Raw genomic sequence first — 26,645 nt, forward strand, 5'->3', positions numbered from 1 at the left:
TTGTCAAATAATGAGAACTTATTTATACAATTTTATTTAAACGCGTTCTGTATTTGGCAGTAAGTCACACGGTGCTGTACTGATGTTTACGTAATAAAATTGGATAAACAAATGCCTTAGTATGCTAAGTATAGCTGTAATCGTTTCAAGGGGAACGAATATATCCGTGAATAGAGAAAAAGGAAAAATGTATAGAGTACAAGAGGAGAGAATGAAAGAGCGCGCTATATTTGAATGTCTCATTTGAATATGGTATATTGAATATGGAATTTCGAAAAGAATCGATGATTAGTCTCACGTAACACTGTGCAGCATTGCTGCCATACGAAAAAGGTTGCATCAGAGCACATGCAACTGGTGACTCATCTTCACTCGCAATACTCACGAAATTATCATTTATTCTGACAAATGTATCAGTCATTATTTATCGGCAATATAATCTACATCTTCAAAATGTAATCTTATTTTATCCATTCCAAATGTCGTTATTACTCGTCATTAATCTCACTTCGTTAATCATCTGTAGATATCGATAACATTGTGTACAAATTCTTATAAAATTTACGTTATTTTTTTAAAGTGTTCACAGTGTTTTTTGACTTGATTTCATAAAAATAACTAAAATATACAAAATATGATTACTTTGTGTAACATTTTAATTTCTTTTTGACATAACAGTGTTCACAATATTTTTTAATTGATTTTAATAAAAATAGAATAAAATATATGAAATACGATTATTTTAATTTCTAATATTAAATATTTAGAATAATATCGTTTTTTATGGCAAACGTCTTATTTATTAAAATTCAATAAAAATTAATATTATCTAAAAATGATATATATCAATATATTAGTATTAAAATTCAGAAATTAAATTGTAATTGTAAAATATTTTTTTTAATTATTAAAATTAATAGCTTTTATCAAGCTTTGTTTGTTAGAGCCATTCTTTGTTAAAATATTACAGAAGTTAATGTTTTTTATATTCAAGGATCATAAATTTAACTTTGTTGTGATCGCCATAAAAATTTCTCGTAAAAATATGAGAGTTACGACTAGAGTATCGCTCCCAGAAATAATTCTGCCCCACTTTCGTTCTCTTCATGATTGGCGGACTGAAGTTTTGCGAGAAGAAAATCTTTTCGAGTTGGATCGATGGTGAACATCACGTGCGAGTTGCGTCATTTTACGCGTGCGCAACATCACGTTTCTTTCTCCGAAATCGCAAAGCGCTACGTGCCTCGAAGCATTCGTATTTAAAAGATATTTAAATCAGAATTTCCACGTAACTTTCCAAAAACTCTTTTAAAAAATTTCGTAAACTTATTAGTTTTTAATTTTGACATTTTTGGAACGTTACATAATTATATAAATAATTATAAAAATTTCACATATTTCGTCTTTGTCTCGTTACTCGTAGAGGCTATAGAAAGTGGGGACAAGGTCACCTTGGCGACTTCACATCCCTGAACTGTTAGTCCAGTAGAATAGCAGTGTGCCAGTTGCACGCGTTCAGTCTGTGTTCGACAGTGGTGAAGAATAGTGCTATAGGAGAATACTTGTTAGAATATTTGAAGTTAGTGAAAACTTTTTTCAATTAGATTGTTGGAATCATTTTTATTTAATATATTACCGTGTGTTGATAAAAGAAGTAATAATGTTTAAATAAAAATATATTTAAAAATAATTTTGTTAGTTTTATTATATGTGATCTCTGAAATAAATTTCAAATTACATCATGAAAAATTGAATTTAATAAATTTGTCAAATTTAATAATCTAAGATTGTTAATTAATTTGTTAATATTTAGAAAAATATTTTTAATGTTATAATCAAAGTTTCTTGCTGTATTTCCTCAACTTGATTAGCTACTTGCTATCAGTTGGTACTCGTTATCTGTGATAAAACGTACATTAATGGAATACGCGCACGTTGTACTGTACCGTTACCGGTGTATTGCAATTTATCACTGTTTCTAATATACAAAGTATGTTGAAATAATAATCTTATACTAATCGAATAATTGTGTTCTTGTAGTCGTTCGATAATTATATCTTGCTCGCCAAGCATTATTGGTGATCTATGATTAATGTGTAACTCAGATCAGAATTTCTGCGAATGCATAATTAAATTCCGTGTTCTTCATGTGTTTTCTTACTTTTATAATTTACACGTTTGCATTTAATTTAAAGGAAAACGTCGGTATATTTCAAGGAGAGTGTCACGTGTTCGCGCTGATTATATTGATACTGCCATCTGAGAACTGTAAACTCTATTCGCTGTATTCGTTGCAGGTGCAACAAGTAGAAACTGCAAGATACATATAACCGCTAGATTCAAAACGGCATTTGCCGACGTTTACTATTTTTTTTTAAAAAAGATACGAATGTATATTACAATTGATATTAATATAACGAAAATCACGAACTCGTTAAGGATCTTAAAGGAAATATAATTGTTATTAGAAACAAATTTTTTAATTAGTAGGCATAGAAAGATCAAACTTTATAAACATGCATGTCTTAATATGATATTAATTTTATAATTTCTAATTATTAATTTTTAGTGTTCTTTAGATATATGCATTATCATTATTTACTATTGACTCTTATATCAAATTGCATTTTTTAATTATTGTTATTTATATTGATTATCTATGAGAGATAATTATGAAAAAAATTTAATTTTGGAGCAATATATAACATCATAAATATACTTACTTATTTTTAAAGCATTTTTTATAATAATAAAGAAATTATCAGAAGTTATTAATGAGAGTTTATTAATCAAAATTTAACATTGTATTATAATTTAATTATCCAGATATTGAAGTTTTATGCAGTAATTTTTTTGCGATATTATTGAATATATTATATTTTCTTAGGAATTAAGCATTTTATTTAATGTTTTCTAACTTTATAGAACTTTATATTTGAAATATTTTAAACTATGTAATAATTTAACATTTAATATACATTTTTAATGGAATATCACGTGCTCTTTATTATATGATTCGTGTACTCGTTTTGACGATGCGTATGTTATTTCGCGTATGTTATTTGCTTTCAAATGAGATATTGATTGACAGATTTTTAAATGGATATTATTTTTAAATGGACATTAAATATAAAGCAGGAAATATAAAATTTGTTCTAATCAAACCGTCTGTCTTTCAATTACCTTCTGACTTGTGGAATCTCACTTGATAGTCACGAAAATTGATCTCCAAGGTTGATGGTCCAAAGTTGATGATCTTTAATGCTTTATAGGATATTTAATGCTTTATAGGATGTTTACTATTATATTAATTTAAGTTTTTTGATTTATAACTAAAAATGAAAACTTGAAAGATAACATAAATATAATTTTATTGATAACAATTCCATGCATTATTTTATTTTTAGAAAATGGCCACATTAAAGAATCAACTTTTAACTACCGTAACGGAACCGGTATCAATCGGTAGAAATAAAATTACAATAGTTGGTGTCGGTCAAGTTGGAATGGCCTGTGCTTTCAGTATTTTGACAAATGTAAGTTAACTAATCGGTTATTTTTATCTAAAACGATATTACATATTAGCTAATTTTTATTACTGGAATTATTTTGTTTATAAATAATAAATAACATAAGAATATACATATATATTTCTGCGTAATTGAACATATGTATCATATTATATTTATGTACTTGTGCAAAGTTATATTTATTATTAATATTGCAGCATGTTTCAAGTGATGTCGTATTAATCGATGTGATGGCAGACAAACTAAAAGGAGAAATGTTAGACTTACAACATGGCAGTGCATTTATGAAAAATGCAAAAGTGAATGCTAGCACAGATTATTCTGTGACTGCAAACTCAAGTCTCTGTATCGTGACAGCGGGTGCTCGTCAACGCGAAGGCGAAACTAGATTGGATCTGGTTCAACGTAATACCGATATTTTCAAAGGCATTATACCTCAGTTAGTCAAATATAGTCCAAACACGATTCTTCTCATCGTTTCTAATCCGGTGGATATTTTAACATATGTGGCATGGAAACTTTCTGGCTTGCCGAAAAATAAAGTTATTGGCAGCGGTACAAATCTGGATTCTGCTCGGTTTCGTTTCCTGTTATCACAAAAACTTAATGTAGCACCTACATCCTGTCATGGATGGATCATCGGAGAACATGGTGATACCAGTGGTACGTAAACTTTTTTTATAATAGGAAATTTTACTAATGAATTAAATAAATTGAAGATGTAATGGATAATCATATTTTCGACAGATAAGTCAAAGAAATTTCAAGAAATATATATATATATATAATAGCTCTTTAGCCCACAGTAATTTATAGTTATTATTATAGAAAAACAAATATATATATGTAAAACATGAAACATAAAAAATATTTTTGCGTATTGCAATTATATGAAATATTTTTTATTTATTAGTGCCTGTATGGTCTGGAGTTAATGTCGCCGGAGTACGTTTGCGTGATTTGAATGAGCACGTGGGCACCGACAAAGACAAGGAACATTGGAATGAATTGCATAAGCAAGTTATACAAAGCGCATACGAAGTGATCAAGTTAAAGGGTTATACTTCATGGGCAATAGGTCTCAGTGTGTCACAACTTGCATCAGCTATATTAAGAAATTCTAATCAAGTCCATGCTGTATCTACACTGGTTACTGTAAGTCGACAACGTAGATTGCTACAACATTAATTAAGAGTCTTATATAAAAATTTGATAAAATAATTATATGTTTATTGTAATTTATATTTTTATATATTATGCTGAAGGAAAGTTTTGATGAAAAGTTTGTTGATTAATATTTTATTTTTTGTTTCTTTTTTTAAACTTATTAACTTTTATATATCTTTTAATATAATTTTTTAGTTATTTTCATTTTCAAAAGTTTTAGCAATAGAAAATAAATTATTTTTATATTAATTATATATATAAAATTTTATTATACATCTAAAAATATTAATATGTCATAGTTATTATATACATCTTTTATTTAAATATATTAATACTAATTATTTCTATGTAACAAAATATTTAGTTATGTAAAAATAACATTTAATAATTTTTAGGGACATCATGGAATTAACGAGGAAGTGTTTTTATCCTTACCTTGCACGCTGGGTGAAGATGGCGTTACGCACATTGTTCAACAAAAGTTAACAAATGATGAGCTTGCATTATTGCATAAATCTTCAGCAATGATGCATGAAGTGCAAAATAGCCTCAAATTTTAGACATACATTGTCTTTACTTATTTTATTTTTTATTTTATGACATTTGTGCACGATCAGTGTCATTTCATATATAATCTACATGTATACATATATTTGTATGTGTTTATATATATTATATGAATACAGTACTATATCTAAATTTGGGATGATTCTTTAAATGTTTACGTACGATATATACATACCTAATGTAAAGTATCTCTAATATTATATTTTTTATTACTATAATTTTTATTTTTGTCTCCGACAAATATATTTTGCATTATTCATTTCAATATTTATTCTATGATATTGTAACTATTTATACTATTAAATATTTAATAAATTGTTATTTGTCAATTCAGTTTTGCTAGAGAGAAGTCTTATAATACACATTTTTATATGTATATAATTTGGTAATTGGGATACACTTTTCTCTTGCGCAACAAAGTGTCTACGAATTATGACTTATGAAATGTTACAAAATAAAAAGCAAATTCCACATAGATGGGTAAAATCGGAGATGACGGACACAAGATGGATAATTCATTTTGAAAAGAGACAAGAAAATTTCGGATATATTTCCTGAGAGTAAATGTTCACGAGGAGCGATCCGACCACAACCTCCGAGAATTAATATGAGAAGTATATCCCAATTATCAAATTATATACATACAGAAAAAAATATGTATTATCAGAGAGAAGCCTGAGGGTGGTCCTGGCCACGTTTTAGCTATAACCTTATTCGCATAGATAATGTGTACGATTTTGTAGTTCTCTTCCGCAAGAGACGCAAGAGTGATAAAGACGGATAATATAGATACGATTGTCCATTTTATCACTCTTGCGTCTAGCACTCTCTCTGGTTTTACAAATCATCTTTTTATAAAGTATACTGTCAATGCATGCAGAAAATGATGAAAATTTATGTGAGTGGTATGTTTATGACTATATAAAAATTTTATGTGGTATAAAATTTTTGTGCTTTAATAGATAATAGTATTATTTATTCTATGACAAGATAATGGATGATTCTATTGTGAAAGTTTGTATATGTGTATATGTATGTGTACAAATATATAATTTTAACAAATTATGTAATTAATTTAAATTGTAACTATTACACCGCATTTTTAATATGTATGCAAATACTAAATACTATTATATATAATACTATTTTTAAATTGTCAATGAATCTTATATTTCTCTATATATTATTTTTTGAACGCCTACTATAATAAGTTTTAGTAACCATGGATGTGTTTAACAATTGGCAAATCGACATGATGGCGGTATGCCAAGAATGTTATGTCGGTCGATTATCAGTGCACACTCTCTCTTTTCAAGAAAAAAAACTGTTCCATGCAATGTGATGGGAGTAGGTGAAAACGATCGTGCGACGTTTATAAAATCAATGAGTGATAAAAGCAATGATTTTATTATCTCTGCTGTCAAACTCGTCGCTACCGATATGTCTAAGGAATTTTTCATGTGTGACATTAACGAGAGACTTTATAAGAAACCGATATACTTATGCCTTACCACCGACAATTTTGTCAAAAGTCTTTGGAAGTACTAAAGGAAAGACTTTCGGAAAGGATACGACTCCTGGTTCAAATTTACAAAGAACACTTAATTTTGTGTAAGAATATTTTTATTGATGTTTTATATGTACATAGCAATCTTTTAAATCAAGAATCATAGATAGAAACTAATTTAATTTGCATTTATTATAACAATTAATTTTTTTAATTATATCTAATCTTTACTTTATTTTTTTCTTTAATATTTAATTTATTTACTGAAGTTTCTTAGATATCCTTAGTCACGACTAGTTAGAGAATGACAAATTTAAATAATTTTAATTCTCAATATTTACATGTGGCAACAAAACTCATTATACTTTATATATTTATATATTTAAAGTTTAAATTTAATTTATATATTTATATTTTATAATATTATTTATAAGATTAAGTTTTTATATTATACGTTTACAATGTGTGTGAAGTATTTTATAAATTAGTTAAAATTTTAGAGATAAAATTATTCGTATAAAATTCATATTTCTAAAATTATTATTAAGAGAATCTTTTTTCGAACAAATTGATATAATCAGTTTTTTTCGAAATTATTAATGATTTTAAATGTAGTTTAGAAATATAAAAAATTATAATGTTACATTTTGTTAGAATATTGAAGAAAAAAAACAAATTACTGTAATTGTAGTTCACCATGCTTACGAGAAGAACTCTTATGCAAAACATCAGAGCCAGTAAGAGATTGTTGTCATAAAGTCACTGTTGTCGGGGCTGGTATGGTCGGCGTTGCTCTTGCTAATTCGCTTCTTTTCCAAGTAATGAGTTCCAATAAATCCTTTCTTTTGTAATTTTAATTCTAAATTTAAATTATAATTATTTATTGAATTCTTGTTTCAAATTAAAATAAAAGTTTATATATTATGTAGAGTCAAAAAAGTAAATATAAAACTTTAGTTTTATATAATATAAATATAAAATTATAAAATATAAATATAAAGTTTTAATTTTAATTTAATTTAAATTTAGTTTTAATTTAAATTAAATTATAAATATAAAGTTATTTTAATGTTTTTATTTTTATTATATATATAATATGTATGTGTTTATTATACGTATATAATATTTTTGTATATTTTATATATATTTTAAATAGAGAATAAAAATATTTAATTTCATAGTTAGTATTTGTTCAGCTTTTTTTATTACTTTATTAAATATTAGCGAGTTACTTCACATATCGCAATGGTAGATGTTTTCCCTAAAAAATTGGAAGGTGAAGGAATGGACTTTAGTCATAGTTCCGTATTTATAGGAGATCCAAAGATCGAGTACGACACAGGTAAGTGATTCACTGTATATGTATGATGAATATGTATTAGTTATGTTTTGTAGATTTTGCTCATATAAATGGGATTAATTGCGCATATATTAAATGATGACTGCAATTATAATTTTATATTTTACAAGAATATGTATAAATCAATTAGTTTCTTCATTTATTAGCAATTATTTCTTTTCCTCAAACTTAAAATGCAAAAACACTTTTTTTTGTAGACTTTTGCGTGACAAGCAATTCAAAAGTTGTAGCTATTTGTGCGGGTGTACGACAAATAAAGGGTGAAACTCGACTTGACTTAGTACAAAGAAATATAGAAATATTAAAGAGCATAATACCACCTTTAGTAAACTACAGTCCAAATGCGGTGTTTCTTGTCGTTAGTAATCCAGGTCAATATTACTTAATCTAATAAATAATGCTATTAATTATATATGATATAAAAGCCATATTATGTATATTTAAAAATTCTGAATTATAAACTAGATACTAATGATATAAAAAAAAATATCTTGATATTATATATCTATAAATATAAAAAGCATATTTTTGTGTATAAAATCATATATATATAATTTTATAAAATCACACAAAATCACACACACACATACACACACACACACACACACACACACACACACACACACACACACACACATAGATATATATGCATATACATATACACACATTTTATGCTACATCAAGATATTTTTTGTTGAATATATACCTTATTAAAATCTAATATATATCTTATTAAAATTTAATGTAATATATATATATATATATACAAATCTGATATTTTTGTATAGTTGATATCTTGACTTGGGCCACTTGGAAATTAAGTGATCTTCCGGTTCATCAAGTGTTGGGCAGCGGAACCCATCTGGATAGCGCAAGATTTCGCTATTTAATTGCTGATCGATTAGGAATAGCACCGAGATCGGTTCAAGCGTATATTATTGGTGAACATGGAGAGAGTATGGGTGAGCTCAATCGATCGATCTTTGACATTTGACACAGAGAGAAAGGTGATATTATGCATTAAGACCGATCTATCATTCACGTTTCCTAGTTCCGCTCTGGTCTGGAGTAAATGTTGCGGGAGTGCAGTTTCGCGATATTATTCCAAATATTGGTCTGGAGACAGACGATGAAAGATGGATTGAAATATCAAACGATGTAATAAAACTGTAAGTTTAATAATTTTAGAAATTGTTAATTCTTATACATATATATCAATAATATCAATTAATTATATAATTAATAGCATATTTATAAAAAGTTCAATTTCTTTTCCATGAAGATTTAAGCGTCTTAGAAATTTGTACACCATAAATAATATTTACTTATATTATATAATGCTATATGATATCTAATAAACATTTACATAGTTCTTATAATTAAATAGCATTATCAAAAAAATATTTTTGTGTAACAGTTTTTTAATATATTACAGTTTAATATCTTTTTTTCAGAGGTGCCATGGTGCGGTGTTTAAAAGGATATTCGAATACAGCCATTGGACTTTCTGTAGCCGACATCATAATAGCAATATTACGCAATACACAAACGATTATACCAGTTTCAACTTTAGTGCAGGTATAAATTAATAAATATGTTATCACACACACGCTTTTGACTTTTATTCCAAAAATATTTTATTCACGATAATGACTTCATTTAGTTGATATTGATAGTTGATATTTAATCTCACAAATCTTTATGTACTTTGAAAAATTGGAAACGTACAAAATATATTTAAATAAAATATAAGTAATTCTTTATAAGTATTAAAAAAAGTTACTCCTAAATTGGCATATAAGTTTGTAATATGTTATATTAATCAATATTATTTTGTTAGGGTCATCATGATGTAGGTCACGAAATGTTCCTATCTTTACCTTGTGCGATTGGCGAAAATGGTATCACGCAGATAATACGAATGCACATGACTGAATACGAGAAAAAGCAGTTCCAAAGTTCGGCGAATAGCGTATATAATGTGCAGAAGGACATCAGTATTAAATCTTGAGTAGCAGTGTATGAAAAGAGATCGTGCAAACGTTTTTAATTTCTTGTAAAAAGTGCGAGTGTAATAAATTATACGTAGCTTGTCCTAATGCTTCGTCTTGTTACGATTGCTACTGCAAAATCGTTTATCACTTAATCGAATCCTTTTCTGACTCGTACAGAAAGACACGGCAATCGCGATTATTCCGATTGCTAATTTATGCAAATTAGAGCGGATGTTACCTGCAGATTCTCCGAATAACGTCCCCTCGAATTTCATGATAATTTGGACCGTCAGAATAATCTTGGGGAATGATGATATCCTCTCGCAAACGATCTTTCAGGTTCTAACTCGGACCCAAGAAGTTAATGACGTCAATGATCTATTTTGTAACATCTGGAAATATTTAGTTCATGGGGGGTTTTGTTTGCGTAACTCGAATCTCTTGTAACTCTTCCGAGTAGAGTCTTTCGGTAAACAGTTGGTGTTTTTTCGGGGTTTTCCTGTTGCACATATCCATTGGCACTTCGAGAAATCGGGTAAGAATACGCATGTCATATTCTCCTAACACGTGAACGAGCGAAAGGTGACCGGTGGATGGTACCAGAAGGCCATGAATACGCCGCAGGCTAGGCCACGGCAAGGTGAGAGAAGGATGCGAAAGCCGTGCGCAAGATGGCGTTTTGAAGTGTTCGATACTCGCGAGTATACCTGCATCCACCTGCGTTTAAACGCAGGTTTAAATCATACAGGGCCGTAAGACAGTCCGATCTATTCTTGAAGAAAGTATCGTAATCGATTGCGCATTCTGATTTACTGTCGGATACACTTAATTACATATGCTAATAATAATGATACGGTTAATGATGAAAGGAGGATACAAATTAATTCAACAAGGAGTAATAAAATGTGAAAAATCCTAGCAATATTAATATCATTGAGGAGGCGAGCGGCACTTTGAACCGTTTCCCTTTTACTCGCTGCAAATCCACTTGAAAGGCCAGGAGTGTCATTGATTTTGAAAGAGGAATTCTCTGTAAATCATATGTCATAAGTGCTTGCGACGAGATACACAAATTCCTAGTTGATTCCGAATAACAGATGTGACCTAGGATTGATCTGAACCAGCATCTAATTAGATGGAGTGACGTGTCATTCAATGAATATGACAAGCATAGAAATGAAATCGCCACTCAACATTTACTGCTTGCCAACTAAGTTATGATTAATATTATACATGACACATGTTAATTCTAAATCAATAGTTTGTCTGACACAAAATTTTTATTCTAATCCTTATTTCTCAATCATAAAATTCATGGTAATAAATCTGTTGATTTGACATATCTGACGTTTTTTCTAATTTTCCTGTAATTGATATTTTAATTTATATTATATTTTAAATATCTCTTTATTTTTGTTCGACGTTTATATCATTATCAAGTTTACATTGGACATACATTATGCATACGTATCTATTTTTAAGATAAAAAAAATAGCAAAATAAATATTTAGAAGATTAACAGAAAATTTAATTGGACAATTGAAATAATTATTTTATATACCAATAATTATTTTATATTTGGTATCTAACATTCTTGCGTTTAATGCAAATTTAAAGTCTTCGCAATTTTGGAATTATCCTTGCAAACGTGCATAAAACATCATCTGCATAAAAACGTTTTCAAAATGACATCTCGCAAAAACACAGAAGACATTTATACATTTCGTTACTTGCTTCTTTCTCCGTCTGGTTTAAATTTAGTCCAACTCGAAACACTTGGTAAGCAAATTCACCTGCAAGATGGGTTCTACAAGTGATGTTCACATCCCTGGCTCTCAGGTGGAGGTGGAGGCACAGCCGGGCCCCGTTCTCCGTTGGTCCCGCCGTCCTTAGTGGAGCTCAGTCAGTAGACAGTCGATCCGCCTGGTCAGCTGGTTTCAACCATTCGCGCATTATAGATCTTCCTGATGGTAAATCCACTGCGACAGACCAGGTAGCTTTCGGTGCCAATTTTCTTCGAATCACTTCCGTCATATCGGCCAAAGATCGGACTCTGAGTATCGGCGGCCCGCGCGCCGCATGTGCGCGAGTGTGCAGCGTCTCCACCGGAAACACCAACGACACGGTGCGAGAGACCAGATCATCTACAGAAGAAGAAGAAACAGCATCGGCGAAGGAAGAAGAGGGTAGCGACTCAGGAAGGAGATTGCGCGCGCGCAGTCAGACGGGAAATGACCATATCGTACGCGAGCGAAGTGCCGAACGGCTCCAGCTTTGGCTGCTTCTGGAGGATTCTAATCAAGTGAGTCTTGCCACCGACTTAACGCCAACTCGTTTCAATATGTTGAATGAATGTATGCAGTTTTTTTGCGGTCTACGCTTGACGCAGGCATCGGAGCTGTCAACTCGCTGGCAGCTGACAGGTGGGACCGGTAATAGCCGCATGGAGCCTTGGCAAGAATTGCTTTCCGCGAACTTCTCGATACTAATCGTTTATCGAAAGCAAATAAGTTTGTTGTTTCGTTTTTGTGCTAATTCACTCGCAGTTGATTTAGCTCGAATTTTCTTGATGTTCTATTTACAAGTAATTTGCTTTCCTAAATTTTTTATCACTTATAATCGTTACCAAAGATTGCAGGATCTACTTTTACTTTCGCCAAGTTGCATAAATTATGGTGATAGTATTTTAAATTGAAACTGAACATGCGATTAATTATTGACATCGCGATTACGCGATTATTGCAAAATGTAGCGGTTTTGTGATATGAATTTATCAAAGGATACATTGAAATGTATCGAAGGACCAAAGTTTCATCATGTATTTTTGATACAAAATGGTCCACAAAATTGGATCGCGCTTCTAGACGTCTGAACATTATCGGTATGCCATATAAGACGAAGACATTGCGCTATAACGACCGGCTGATCGTTGTGCAATGTTTAACTTTCGACTCAATGTGCCGCGCTCTCGATTTATAGCTTAGTTTCATAGAAAGAAGAAAGAACAAATATCCTGCAGCAAGGCAAATAATCATAACGAAAATAGGAAGACATCCGTTAAGTACACTAGCATTCGGCTACTAATAAACGGCTACCAAAAGAATGTTCGCTGATTCACCAATCACCTAATCGTGTTTTAGAATCTGTCAAAGAATTAGCAGCGCCAATTTAAATAAAACTGAGATCGGAAGCGTCCCAAATTTTTTAGCCGCACAGAAAACGCGACTGATTCGAATCATAGTAGCGAAGCACGTAAAACCTGCTAGCACAGAAATGGCGTTCGGTCAATGCTTGGCTCGCGCGTTTTAAGGAAATAAGGTCGCCGATACATCGATTTTAAAACGTAACGGCGCGCACGGCCACTGTGTCCGGAATATATCGCCACTGAAAATTATTGCACTGCTACACGCCGTGCGGGCCTGCGTATGGCTTATCTGCCACGCAATGGATAACAATGGTAATGTTTATACTAGAGGGATTGACATGACAACGTTGTCGGACACATGTTTAATCGAATCACTCTTACGCACATATGAATCTATCATATGTTCAGAGAACAGAAACATCGCGATGTCATCGAGGTCGTATCTTTCGAATGAATGAAACATAATATAAATTATGTGACATCTTTCCCACAGGTGTTTTTATTTAATTTAAAAAGAACGTGTGATGAGAGAAAAATCGAGTAGTGACATTAGATTCCCGTCATCTCGATTTTAGTAACAAAATTTTTTTTAATATAAAAGACAACACATATTATTTTTAATTGTTAAACATAATTATTAATCAGATAAGTTTAAATATTATCATTTTACAAATATATAATATTTTGAAATATTTTTTTATGGCATTTTATTACTTTATAATATTGAACGTTTAAAAAAGTATTTTATTTGCTAAGAGTGACAGAATACTTTATGTTAATCCCAGCAAAATTTCAGAAATTTGATTGTATTGAAATAGAATTTAACCTTAAAATCAAATTTCTTTATTTATTCTAACTGCAATATAAACATTATTAATTATCGCATATAATTATTTCTTCAAAATTTTTTATTCGTGATTAAGTCATTATATAATCATTCTCGTAAATCGGTGTAATCGGTGACATCAATGCTTGTCAAGAGCGTCTGCGCGATTCAGTGTCGAGGTTTACGTATGAAATTAAATGTTATGCAACCTGGAAATTTTTTGGAACGCTGATGCAGATATGAAAGTAATGGGAGATGACGTATGATTTCGGTGGAAATGATCCGAAATATTTAGGTGCAAAAACTGATTGCTAAAATTGATTGCAAAAACTGATTTGCTAAATTTTTTAGCAAAAATTTCTGAAAGAGTAACAAGCAGAATCACTTGATTAAATAGTATTTGTTCAATCATATTGATATGCCAATAATTGCTCATTATGTATATACAATCATTTTTCAAACATAATCAAGTCGTAAAATAAACACAAAACTTATGACTCGCTTATAAAAATAACAAATGGAAGGAAAATAGAAAAAAAGTGAAAATAAAAATTGCATTGTTTTTAAATTAAGAAATATCACACTTTTGTGCACGCACATAATTCTTTTTTTGTTTGTCTGGATAATAGCCAAAGAAACCATAAAACAGATGTGTTAATTGTGTTCTAAGTCATTCGCATGACATTAACTACTGCCGACGATATGAATGACTGGCGAAGAAATGTATATCAATGAGCTGGCGAATTAAATTATTTCTCTATTTATATTGAATGTAAGATTAAAATTTTTTATATAAAATTTATATAAAGTTTTTATTCCTGAAGAAACCGAATATACAGATATTACAAAAATATTCTTGAAAATTTACTACAGAATTTCATATCATAACTAACAAAAGTCAACAAAAAATGATTATTTATTTGAATTTTATGGATGAAAGACAATTTTTTTCAGCTATGCTACGTATCTTGTAGACAAAATTAATAAATATATCTATGCTTAAAAAAATTTCTCAATTTAAATGATATAATAAAGTTTCAAGATCGAATGCGACTTGGTGGGTTTTGTAATACTCACAAAAATCCAATAGCACTATCCTATTGCCATTCGCGGCCTTGTCAAAGCCCGTTTGTTGACATTTCTACGACCTTTAGACACTGTGGTATTAGTGGATGCTCCCTAGTCTCGGTTTCTCTCCGTGCACCTCTCAGTGGAAACGGCCTTAACGGCTTTCACGTAAGATCTCGCTTTCCTATGTGCATTATACCACAACATTGCAGTACTTAAAGGAAAGACGACAGCAGCTGGTCTATAAATACGCAAGAATGTCCAGGAATAGAAAATCTTTCGCTGTAGCGTACAAACGAGAGCGGCCTATGCGTGTAATCTGTAAGACTCTTGACAGAAATTATGATCAGCGGAGAAAGGAATGTCTAGCTATTACATGTTTCTCTGTGAGTCTTAAAATCGCATATAGTTCCTTATTTCGATGGTTTTTCGATCACTTCTTCGCATTTATCACATTTCTTCCATTATGAACGAAGTGATGATTTATTCGTATCCGGTGGATGGTTACATATCTAAATGAGAAAATAATTCGTACCTATGCTATTTTTAATACAGAGTGAACAATCCTGGAGTATTTCATTGCGTTTTGCTCCTTTAGATGAAGCGAAACGCGTAGCGTCCTAACTCCTTTTTCTCGTTACAGTCTTCCGCGATGACCCATACCAGCTTTCTTATCCGCCTACCGGTGCTGCTGGCAAAAGGAAGCAGCACGATCGCCGATCTATAAATACCCGGGAGAGCCCCCGGAACATGCTATAAATACATACCTGATATCCAGGAATAGAAAATCCTCTTACCTGCTTTTCCAGTGCGTTGATAACGATCGCGCTGGTAAATTCTCACACGTAGAGCAATAATCTGTTACGAGGTTAATGATGCGATTAGAACGATTTCAGCCGCGTTCTCTATGAAGAGATGCTTGTGCACGTACATCGTGCATGGCTAAGGGCCAATTTTCCCGATTTCTTCCGAAGATTAAATCGACACGAATTTTATCGTCATTTTTTAATCTCAAAACTCCTCTGCTATTTATTTCTTGCTGTTTTAATACGCTTCTGCAGCTTTTTTAGTTATATTTGAGATTTTTGCTATAGAACAAAAGAAATATCTTTGCTGATGGTTCTGCTTAGGATTTGATAATGACTACGCGGAACATAGGAATATTTCGTGACGTGTACATTTTAACAATGCACAAAAGTGAAACGAGAGCATAAATATTTTCATGCTTCACGGTTATCGCCCCAGGCATGACGTTTGTTGCAACAAGTGCCTGCATACACGTTATTACAGCTGTCCCGATCACGCGCGCGAAATACTCGCAGCGCATGAACGGAAGAACCATGGCGGCGAATCGCACGCGTGAAAGCAAGAACGGTTTCACGCCGCCCTGGAACTGCCGTTTGTACGAACGTTAGCCTTCCTAGATTTATCAAGAAGGCACGATAAATCGACTTGATCGGTACAACACACATCGCCTTCAAACGGGCACGCAGACGATGCGCAAGGTCGACAGGCGCGAACAAAATTTGTGCAGATGTTTGCAGAATTACAAACAGCTCGTTGTGAAATAAAAAAAAAACGTGTGTCGCGTGGCATGTCACTGAATGATAGGCCAATCATGAAGAATTGTCACGTACTTTATGTAGGACGCGAAATGAGACACGTGTCGAAAATGTTCTGCAACGAGGAAAACGCAAGTGCACGGAATTACGAGGTTATTGACATGATCATTAAAGAGATGTATAATTATTTAAAGTTATTGACATATTCGTGCGGGCATGTTCTAGAATCAGAGCCTAGATACTCTGACAATTTAAATTAAATAGAGCTTTTTCAGAAATTTTTAAGACAGTTATACACATAATAAGCTTGTTCTTTGAACTTCTTGTATTGTTCATTTTTTTCTTTTTTTTTCTTCAACATCGAAGGGGAAAGAAAAAAGATGAATCATGCAAGAAGCTAAAAAAAACATATAATATTTTTTATTATTATGTCCAAAAAAAATTAATTACAAAATAAGGAAAAACTGTCAATATTTTTCTCTGATTATATATTTAATTGTATATAATTTTGAGTTACTTTTTATACTAAGTAAGAAATTTATCGAAACATTTTTTCGGTAATAAAATGGAAATTAATTTTTTGTATAAAAAGAATATTAGCTTTATAATTATTTATAAATAAATAAAAATAAAAGTAAATAAAAGAGAAAATAACTAATTTTGTTTTAATTAATAACTAATGATAAAATTAGGCATAAGCCATATTTTGTAAAATTTCTTATTTGAAAATGGATAGTTAATTTGAATTGGTATGAATAATTATCGCTGGGATCCTGTTCTACACGATTATAGAGACAGAAATTCTTAGTGAAAGGAACATCGGAATGGCCGGTTATATCTTTTTGATATATGATTCTTGGTGAAAACGATCAATGAAATTTTTCAGGAGTCTGAACCATGACTCATATATTTTAATCATGTGAAGTTACACTTATGCTCACAACATTTTGAATTATTTATATTAAAATAATTTCATCTAAGTTCACACATAAAAACGCATATTCCTATATTCTATATTATATAGTAAAGTTGTTACTTTTATTATCTTATTATTTTTCTTTAAACTCGACAGCGATTATGTTCATTCTACGTATAAATATACTTGTATATTTTATTTAGTTATGTTCAGACTTTATAAGTTATTTCTTTTGATTGCATCAGTTCCATTTTTCTAATAATTGTTCTTTTCCTCTTTACATAGTATCCTATGTTTTTCAGTATTTCTTTATAAACTTTTTTAGTAGTAGTCTTCCATTTCTTTGTTCATATCTCTGAGTTATTTTCTTGACATGCTGGCACTGGTATGTCTTCTCGTCGTCATTTTTACACGCCGCTCTTCTAATTCCACGAAGAACTAGGCCGAAGTTTATCTCGCGCGGCGCTCGCCTTATCGAGACCGCGAAGCGCTTTCTGCGGTTTGTTCGCGTCGAGACGAACACACTGATTGCTCACGTTCGAGCTCGTGCGTCGCGATGAACGAGTTCTATCGTTTTCTATCGTGGCGTCTTCTCGCACTCGTCGCCGGCCGTTTTGCACCACGTCGAATGACAATAAGAGGACGAGCGAGCATTGGCAGCGATTCGCACTTCGCTGCGCGTTGCAGTTCGATCGCGTGACACACATTTCGCTCACCTCACTTGTCTTTCGTCGACCTCTCGCGCACCGAAGCACGCTTTTCACGATGCCACACATCACTCTGCGTGTCGAATCGTTTGAAAACCCCGGTTGACCCAGTGTTTCTGCCATCGACATCATCTTCGACACGCGCGGGTTCTGCCCGGCGCTCTTGCGGATTTATCGGATTATTAATTGCAAAGACTTTTTTTTCTTTTTGTCTGATCACTATAATTTGAAGAAAAAACAATTGTATTGCAGGAATATTTACTCAACTGTATTATAAGATAATAGAACAATTAATTTATCATTTAAGAATTTTATAATTCACGTTAAAAATAAAAATAATGTAAATTTATTTGTATATATTTTTAATAGAGATGTATAAAACAGAAGTCTCGGAATTGATATATGTTTAAATGATTTATTAGATAAATGCGTAATAAAAAACGCTGCAGGGCAAGACTCGTTTAGATGCATTGAAATGCGCTTGTCTTTATCTACTTGGAAGGATTTGAAACGTCGCTTGCTACTGTATGGATAGTGAGAGAGTTGTTGTTATCATCGTAATAGTAATTTCTACATAATAAAAAATTGAAAAATATGAGTTTCTATATTTTAAACATTGTTTGGCAATAATCATTGTTTTTGCTTTTTAAAATCGTGATCTACGATTTATATAAAATAATTATATAAAATATAAATTATGTACCATTTATTTACATAATAATTTATATTTTTTTTTGAAATATTTAATTCTTATGAAATCAATAAATTAAATCATTTTATTCAGTATTTGAAATTTTTGTGATATTTCAATGTATGTTCAATATGTATACTTCAAAATTTGCCATTGGTGAAAATTGTTTCCGCATTTTGCAAAGTACCTTCATCCGATTGCACTCGAGGGCAGAGGAATTTGTTCTTTCTTCCGTAAAGTCTCGTCGAAAATTTCCATTAATCCTTGATTAGGCTGGCGAATATCCGTACGTGAGTTAAACTGCATGCCACAGGGATGCTTATCTCATAAGAGGCGACGATGAAGCGGGCGTTTTGTTTAATCATCTGATTGACGTGTCATGCATTCGATTTTACTCAATTTCTAATTAAAATGTGAAACCACTCGTGTGTTTTGTGTGTGTGTGTGTGTGTGTGTGTGTGTGCACATGACTTTCCAATGTTTTTCCAGTTGTCATTGAGAAATAATAATATCCTCTCAGGCATGCTAATTCTTGCTCTATAAATATTCCGAATTTCGATATCATTCTGATCCTTCGATTTAGCGCATCAACCTGATAACCATGGAAGAATAGTTCTCGAGGAAGAGTCTCGGAGATCTGGCGAAGAGAGGGCGAACGTGGAGCATCGTGCCGTGAAGCGTGACCGGCGTTAGTTATGCAACGTTTTGTTGTCTTGCGTCCTTGTTGCCCGCATTGGTATTATCTTACTTAGAGCGAGGAATCAATTACAATTTGTTGCCTTGATGGTATCTTTCCAAAAGGTGAAAGAAAGGGGGGGAGAGAGAGAGAGAGAGAGAGAGAGAGAGAGAGAGAGAGAGACCTTTGACAATCCCGGTCAATCAGTATGCCATCATGGTTTTCGGAAAGAACCGCGAGAAATTCGATCGGTAGAGACGAGACGAGGTCGTGAAAAATTATGTTTGATTTACTCATTGGCATTTAACCGCAATCCACAGCAGATGTCTATCATTTTTAAGAGATTTTCAGAGATATTCTGCAACAGCTATTAAAACTGTAATTCAAGTGTTATGTAACACGTCGTGCTACCATAAATCAGTCGACAACTACTTTTAGCACTCTATAAACGTTCGCAAGAATTCTATTATTATCATAACTGTAATATATTCAATTATATTTATAATTGTAATATAACTGCGATATTACTGGATTTTTTGAAAGATTAAAAAAAGTGAATAATTTCCTTAATAAATCTCTATCATGAATTTTTTTTCTTGTATTAAATTTTTCGAATTATCTAAAAAGCCATATAGATAAAAAATGCATAGAAATTAAAAATTAAATTACATTTCGGTCTGCATTAACAAATTTCTTAATTGGAATGTATCTTACTCTTCTTGCTGGCAATAATTCAATAATTATTATAATAAATGGTAAATTGATGAACAAAAACGATTCAGTATTTCGCTGATTTCTGGTAAAGTATTTGGAAAATATTTGAAAAAAATTTTGAAATTATACTTGTATCGCTCTTGCTCAAAGAAAATTCGCCCTTGTTTTAATTCTCGAGTAAATAAGAGTGTGTTTATTCGCTATTTATAAATTACAACAAAAATTTGTTTTTACGCAAAAATCAATATTCGATCACACGATCAAATTTCATGTTTTTTAAATCTGCGTTGCGTATTTGACCATCGAATAAAAAATGGGGGCAAATGTTTGACGAGTTGATAACGCAATGTAAGAAATACGCAACAGCGTTTATTGTCCACGCAAAATCGCATTGTCGCACTTCTCTTTCGCTGCGACTTAAAATACAAGGCTGCTCGTAACTATGTCACTGTCAATCAGACTCATCGGTATGTATAACGCTCTCCAAACGCAGTTGTGCCAGGATATTTAATTATCTTCATGGTCCGTGGTCAGAAAAAGACCTTACTGCATCGTTTCTGGATTCAATTGCCAATTAATCTATCATTTAGCCGTCGGTAGATGAAATGTTTATATATCAATGATGTCACGAAAATAGGTTTTAACTACATCTAATATGTACCTTTTAGCAACGAAGATCATTACTTCCCGGCTAGATGTATTTTTAGGCAATGAGAAATACTTGCTTTGTGATTAGCTTCAAGATCGTTCCATCTATTTGTGAAGAATTGTTTGTCACGTTGAAATATTTCTTATATTAAAATGTATTTATTTAACGTTGTGTAAATATATAATCGAATACTCATTTTGAGAAAATTTAGATTTGAAAATTTATAAATAATGATTATTTTTTTTTAATTATTTTTTTTTAATAATATTTTAATAACAATAGTTTTAACTCATGCGTTCACTGTTTGATTTCGACCAAATTTTTCATAGTCTTGTGATATTTACGCACGATTATAAGCTAAGTATTTTTATAACCTCGTATAATTTTTCGTTAATTATCGGTATAAAATCATTACGCAGCATTGACGCATTAGCAATCCAAATAGTCGAACGTTTGTCGGTTTCCGCAGCTGCGGATGAGGCGCGGCCTTGCCACACGCTCGAGTATAATTTTCAGCGCCGAGATGAGTGCTTGACTATCACACAGCGTAATTAATTCGTTAGCGATTGATGTTAATCATCCACTGGCATTATGTAAACGCGGAGGAAGCTGACTCTCGCTCGTAGCACTCGGGCGTTTCGTGTACTTCCGTAATGTGCGCGAGTCGTGTCAAGACTTTTCGTGCCATTAATCGGCGCACCTTCCAACTGCGTTTCGAAAAATGCACTTATTTTTTTCTTTGCCTAGTATTCTATTAACAGTCGCTATAATTTCCGCGCGAGCAGCATGCTCCAGCGTACACCCGACGGATTATATGCGGAGCAAAAAGTCTGAGTGTGTTAAATAACGGACCACTACATTTTGTTCAAGTGTTCTTATTATAAGTTTGGAAGTAGAATACAAGTGATCTTAGATGCATTGGTCTCGTAAATTCTATGCTATACAGCAATTAAATGCTACAAATGTTTACGTTTTTATACTTAAGAATTTATGCTACATGATATAATACGTGTGAAGTATGTAAGTTATTATATATGATGTGATCTATTTAATGTATTTAATGTATTTTAAGATTGTGCGCACATAGCATACTTGCATCTAACGGTGTTAAAAAGGTTAAAAAGAAAATATATCATTTGCTGCAGGCGACTCATAAGTCGCAGTTCTCGTGAATCAATGAATTTCCAACACATTCATTTATTGTATAATCTGGTGCCCACAAACATGAAAATTATTGAATGACTCAATTGATGTTATCCCTTCGTAATAGCAAGATGCGAGTCATCGTTCTTAGAAGTAGTACGGAAGCAGTAAAATCGGCGATCGAAATCAGCAGCTATTTTTCTAACGTTCGTCCGTACTAATTACCATGTTCTTGGAAAAATCGCAAAAATAATGTACATTGTTCTATTGACTTCCATTGAAATTTACGTCACACTTAATGCAAGACTCTTTTTATTTCAAGTATCATTTTATGATTAACTGTATAGGGCCTGATGACATACTGTTTTTTGTAATTTTGTGTTGAAAAAATCAAGTAACTTAGCAATTCAACTATGAATTTAATAAATTTAATGCATTGCAAAATTTTGTTATGTAAATTAAAAAATTAATTGAAAAAACTAAAATTAATAAATATATTAACAGTTTTGATTTTTTAAAACTATAAAAAAGAAATTTAAGAATTCTATATAAGCTTTATTTCTGTAAAATTATATTTGTATGTTTTAAACAGAACTTGAATATAAAAATTCGACGGCAATACTCGAAAAAATGCGAATCCAACACCTACGTAAAAAAAAAATCTCGTATTTTCATATTGGCTTTATCTTCTCGAACTTATTTCCATTTTGCCCTATCAAATGCTTATCGCAATTTATGAATTCTTGTTATATACCTTCACAGTTCCATGTAACTCGATACGCGTGGGTGAATGATCAGTGATTCTCTTCCTGGTTCTCCTCCTATTACGGAAAAGAATACAAGTTGCTTTTTTCGTACAATACAATTTACATATTGTGAAATTTTGGAAAGTTAGAAGTTGAAATATTTTACAGCAATTAGAAACAAAGCATCTCATACAGTATTTGACAATTATAAAATAAGATATAAACACAATAATAACGATAACAAGTTAAAATGAAATCTGCAAATCAACCGGTTGATCGCAGATAACTTAGCCGAATATTGGTAATTATTTGCTTATCGTGAATCAATATTGATGTAATCGTGTAACGTCAATTAGCGAATCTTTTTGACATGTACGCGTAATATACTACGGAAATGATGCGAGATGACAAACTGTGAAGAAAAAGACCTTTCTTTGCAGTCGCACGTGACTCTATTTTTTGGAATTTAATTCCGATTACCGCATCAAACAAACTTACCATAAATAAGATATCGATCTTATGTGTGGATCGGCGCTTTCGCCTTTATTTTATATATAACTTCAGTTAAAAAAATCTCTATCGTGTTGCGTTTCGTACGAAGTCTATGCTGTATTGTTTTAGTCGCGATACGAGAGACAGAGGAAAAAGAGAATGTATTGCCGAGGCATAAGTTATCGCATTTCTTCTCGGTGCAAGCCATATGCGGATAATCTTATTCATCCTGAGAGGATTGTCTTATTTTTCTACATTTCTTTTTCATCGAAGCTTCGTGCTCTTGTAAAGGAATTGCAGAAGCGTACCTATGCTACCATTGCTCAATACGAAACGGAGGAAAAGAAAACGAGAAGTAAAATCAATGTAAGTTTGATTCTAATGCAAGTACGGCTAACATAATTCATCCGGAAACAATGTTTCAATGTCAAGTCATAAGGCGATATATAAAAGATCGCAAAAATATCATAAATAATGTAAAACATCGTTACGGAAATTTCAATCTTGATTTCTAGTTGGAGACTTTATCGCAGAACTTCCGATAAACTAACTCTTGATACTTTTTGTGTTCAATAATCATAAAATTAAATACCTTTTTAAAACTTATTGCAAAAGATATGATAATAAAAATGTTACTTATCACTTTTAACAATTGCATTATACTCGATACTTATATCGATACAAATAATATTTTATTATTGAAAATATGAAAATATTATTTGTATCGATATAAGTATTATCTATAAAATCCTTACATTTATATTATAGTAAAATGAAACAATTTTCATACCTTTAAATTACATTATTTGTTCTTAATTTAGCAAGGAATGTTTTCTCAATCAAATTTACTCTAAGTGAGAAACACTATAAAACTATAAACTTCATTATCGACGAGCTTCTTTTATTTTACTTCTGATACTTACGTATTCAAGTCGCGGAAGCTGTACCGAATGCATCTGAGCTCAATGACCATGACCACGGGTAGCTACTGTTAGGAAGCACATATACCTTGGCAATGACTTGACCAGTCGTTACGTCGATTTCCAAATATGATCCGATTGACTAAATTGGTCGATAATAAATAAGTCGAGTTCGATGAACAGAGACAAGGATGCAGAAACTGTTCGGCACGCTGAAGATAGCACGACTAGGAGCTTAGGATGGAGCCGACGTAAGCAGACATGCCACATCAGTTATTCTGTCTACGGATGACTGTCTCCGTTAACGTCTTCCTCGTTCAGTCGATTGCATATAAACACAGATCTGTAGGGCACAGAATGTCAATAATTTAAAAAATAATTGAATGTATAAAATATTATGTGGATATTATGGGTATACTATTTAATTATAGAACTAATATGAGTTAATGGTAAGTATTTGGTGCTAAGATAAAATGAGTTAAGTTTAATTAAGATTGTTGTCCCTTTAAATATAAAAAAAATAAATTATGTGATTTATTTCTCTCGGATAGCTTACTTCTTTATGTTACTTATAATCACAAAAAAGATAAGAGTATAAAATATTAATATCGGATTGTAAAAATGAAATTTGCGTAATTTTATCAAATATGACTATATTACTTTTATAATTAAATTTTTATTAATTATATATATAATCTCATCATTTTATGATATAAATTATATAATTTTTGTTACAATATAAAATAAATTTAGTATTTTCCATTAAGATAGTATTTTACCTTTCTCCATTTGTTCATAAATGAAGAAAATGCTTTAATTTCTAAAAAATAAAAAATAGAAATGATCAATATGATCATTCTTTCCAAGTTAACAAGCGTATCCATCGCGTTACGAGTTGCAGCAAGGATACTTGTTGTGCAGATGTCTTAATTACTGTTACTCATCGTTAACCAAGCTCTCAATGCCGATGATACCATGCATGTTAATGGAAGAAAATCTTCATTCAGAGATATCTAATACAATTAGCGAATGTCTGGTTTTCCAGATAACAAAAATAATTGATTGTTGATGTTATTATTTCGAGTACAGCATAATAGGAAATCTTTAAATCTCTACATTCAAATAATGAAGAAAACCAAATATACTTACTGAAGGATAATATTATATGTATATATCAGAGAAGATTAAAATCGAAATGTAATATTAAATAAAAATCTCACTTAGCATTTTACGTTTATTGGCACGCGATATTATTTTATTCTTCATGTCACAATACGTGACTCCACCGCCCATGCATTATAACGAGAAATTTTCGAAAGTGTTTTTTGCAATCGCTTTCACCCGATCCGTCTCATTGTTCTCATATATCAGCCCACCCAAAACCTTGTACTCGAACTCATCTCATCTTTCAAAGCATGCACGTAACGAACACGACTTATCTTGCAGCATAAAGAAAGTATGCCTCAGAATAGCATGCGTTTATTGCACTAAAATATTTAATATGAAGTTTCAATGTATTATTTTAGAATAGACAAGAAAGGGAGTAAGAAAAAAAATGTTTTCCATGTTAGATTATGCTTCCGCTTTCGTCTTGATAATTTGTACATTTAACGTTTCTTCAGCGTCGAAAAGATCTGTGCGGTTGTCGAGCGTGACTATAAATCTAAACTGCGTGGAGAAATGGAGAAGGACAGGCATAATAGGAATTGAAGAAACAAAATTGAGCAACATTGTGCGGTTGTCTGGCCTGCAAGAGCGATAAAAGGCCTTGGCGAGCCTTGACCGGTGGACCGTTACTTTACGCCATCCATAGCGACTTAGGTTCCCTATTTTGCTTTTACCCGTACAGATCGTTGTAAGATCTCCTCTTCTAGCTTTTCAATAAACTCGTCATCTCCATCTTTCATTTTTTCTTAATAATTCATTAATTATTTATAGAAGATAACGTAATCACTTTGTGCCAGAATAAAATGCTAACCGCAACGATCATGTTACATGTCATGAAAGAAGAAGAAGAGCCTTTGAAGATTTTTTTAAATTAATTGATAAGATAGATGAAGACACTATATTTCCGCAGACTGAAATACGAGATACGCTGATGTAAATTATGATTATAAACCACATTGTGTAATAGTTTTCATTCATACAAATCTACAATGCCTTACTATTACTTGTAACCGCAATTGAAGACTAGGAACGTAATCAAAAAACTTGATATTACATGTCTCCAATAATTATACTCTCCTACAACTTTTTTATATTATT

At 31.6% G+C, this 26,645-nt stretch overlaps 3 protein-coding genes across 3 annotated transcripts in view; all 3 read left to right on the forward strand.

The window, feature by feature from the left end:
* The first annotated feature begins 1,420 nt into the window (after positions 1–1,420).
* Positions 1,421–5,597, forward strand: LOC105422259 (L-lactate dehydrogenase). Its single transcript, XM_011631565.3, has 5 exons — positions 1,421–1,579; positions 3,408–3,536; positions 3,728–4,193; positions 4,444–4,685; positions 5,093–5,597. Exons 2-5 carry the CDS (start codon positions 3,411–3,413, stop codon positions 5,255–5,257), a joined length of 999 nt encoding a protein of 332 aa, XP_011629867.1. The 5' UTR covers positions 1,421–1,579; positions 3,408–3,410; the 3' UTR covers positions 5,258–5,597.
* Positions 5,598–5,750: 153 nt separating this feature from the next.
* LOC105422271 (L-lactate dehydrogenase B chain) lies at positions 5,751–10,381 on the forward strand. Its single transcript, XM_089077315.1, has 8 exons — positions 5,751–6,875; positions 7,463–7,589; positions 7,996–8,113; positions 8,329–8,502; positions 8,920–9,093; positions 9,183–9,300; positions 9,586–9,709; positions 9,972–10,381. Exons 1-8 carry the CDS (start codon positions 6,664–6,666, stop codon positions 10,140–10,142), a joined length of 1,218 nt encoding a protein of 405 aa, XP_088933441.1. The 5' UTR covers positions 5,751–6,663; the 3' UTR covers positions 10,143–10,381.
* A 1,638-nt stretch (positions 10,382–12,019) lies between these two features.
* Positions 12,020–26,645, forward strand: part of Best2 (bestrophin family protein) — a 49,871-nt gene continuing 35,245 nt past the window's right edge. The window contains exon 1 of the mRNA XM_011631566.3: positions 12,020–12,427. Within this exon, the coding sequence (XP_011629868.2) occupies positions 12,357–12,427 (71 nt within the window). The 5' untranslated portion in view covers positions 12,020–12,356. The remainder of the gene's footprint in view (positions 12,428–26,645) is intronic.

The sequence above is a fragment of the Pogonomyrmex barbatus genome, unplaced genomic scaffold, assembly GCF_055798465.1.
Source record: "Pogonomyrmex barbatus isolate J1 unplaced genomic scaffold, ASM5579846v1 scaffold2, whole genome shotgun sequence".
NCBI classification, from domain to species: domain Eukaryota; kingdom Metazoa; phylum Arthropoda; class Insecta; order Hymenoptera; family Formicidae; genus Pogonomyrmex; species Pogonomyrmex barbatus.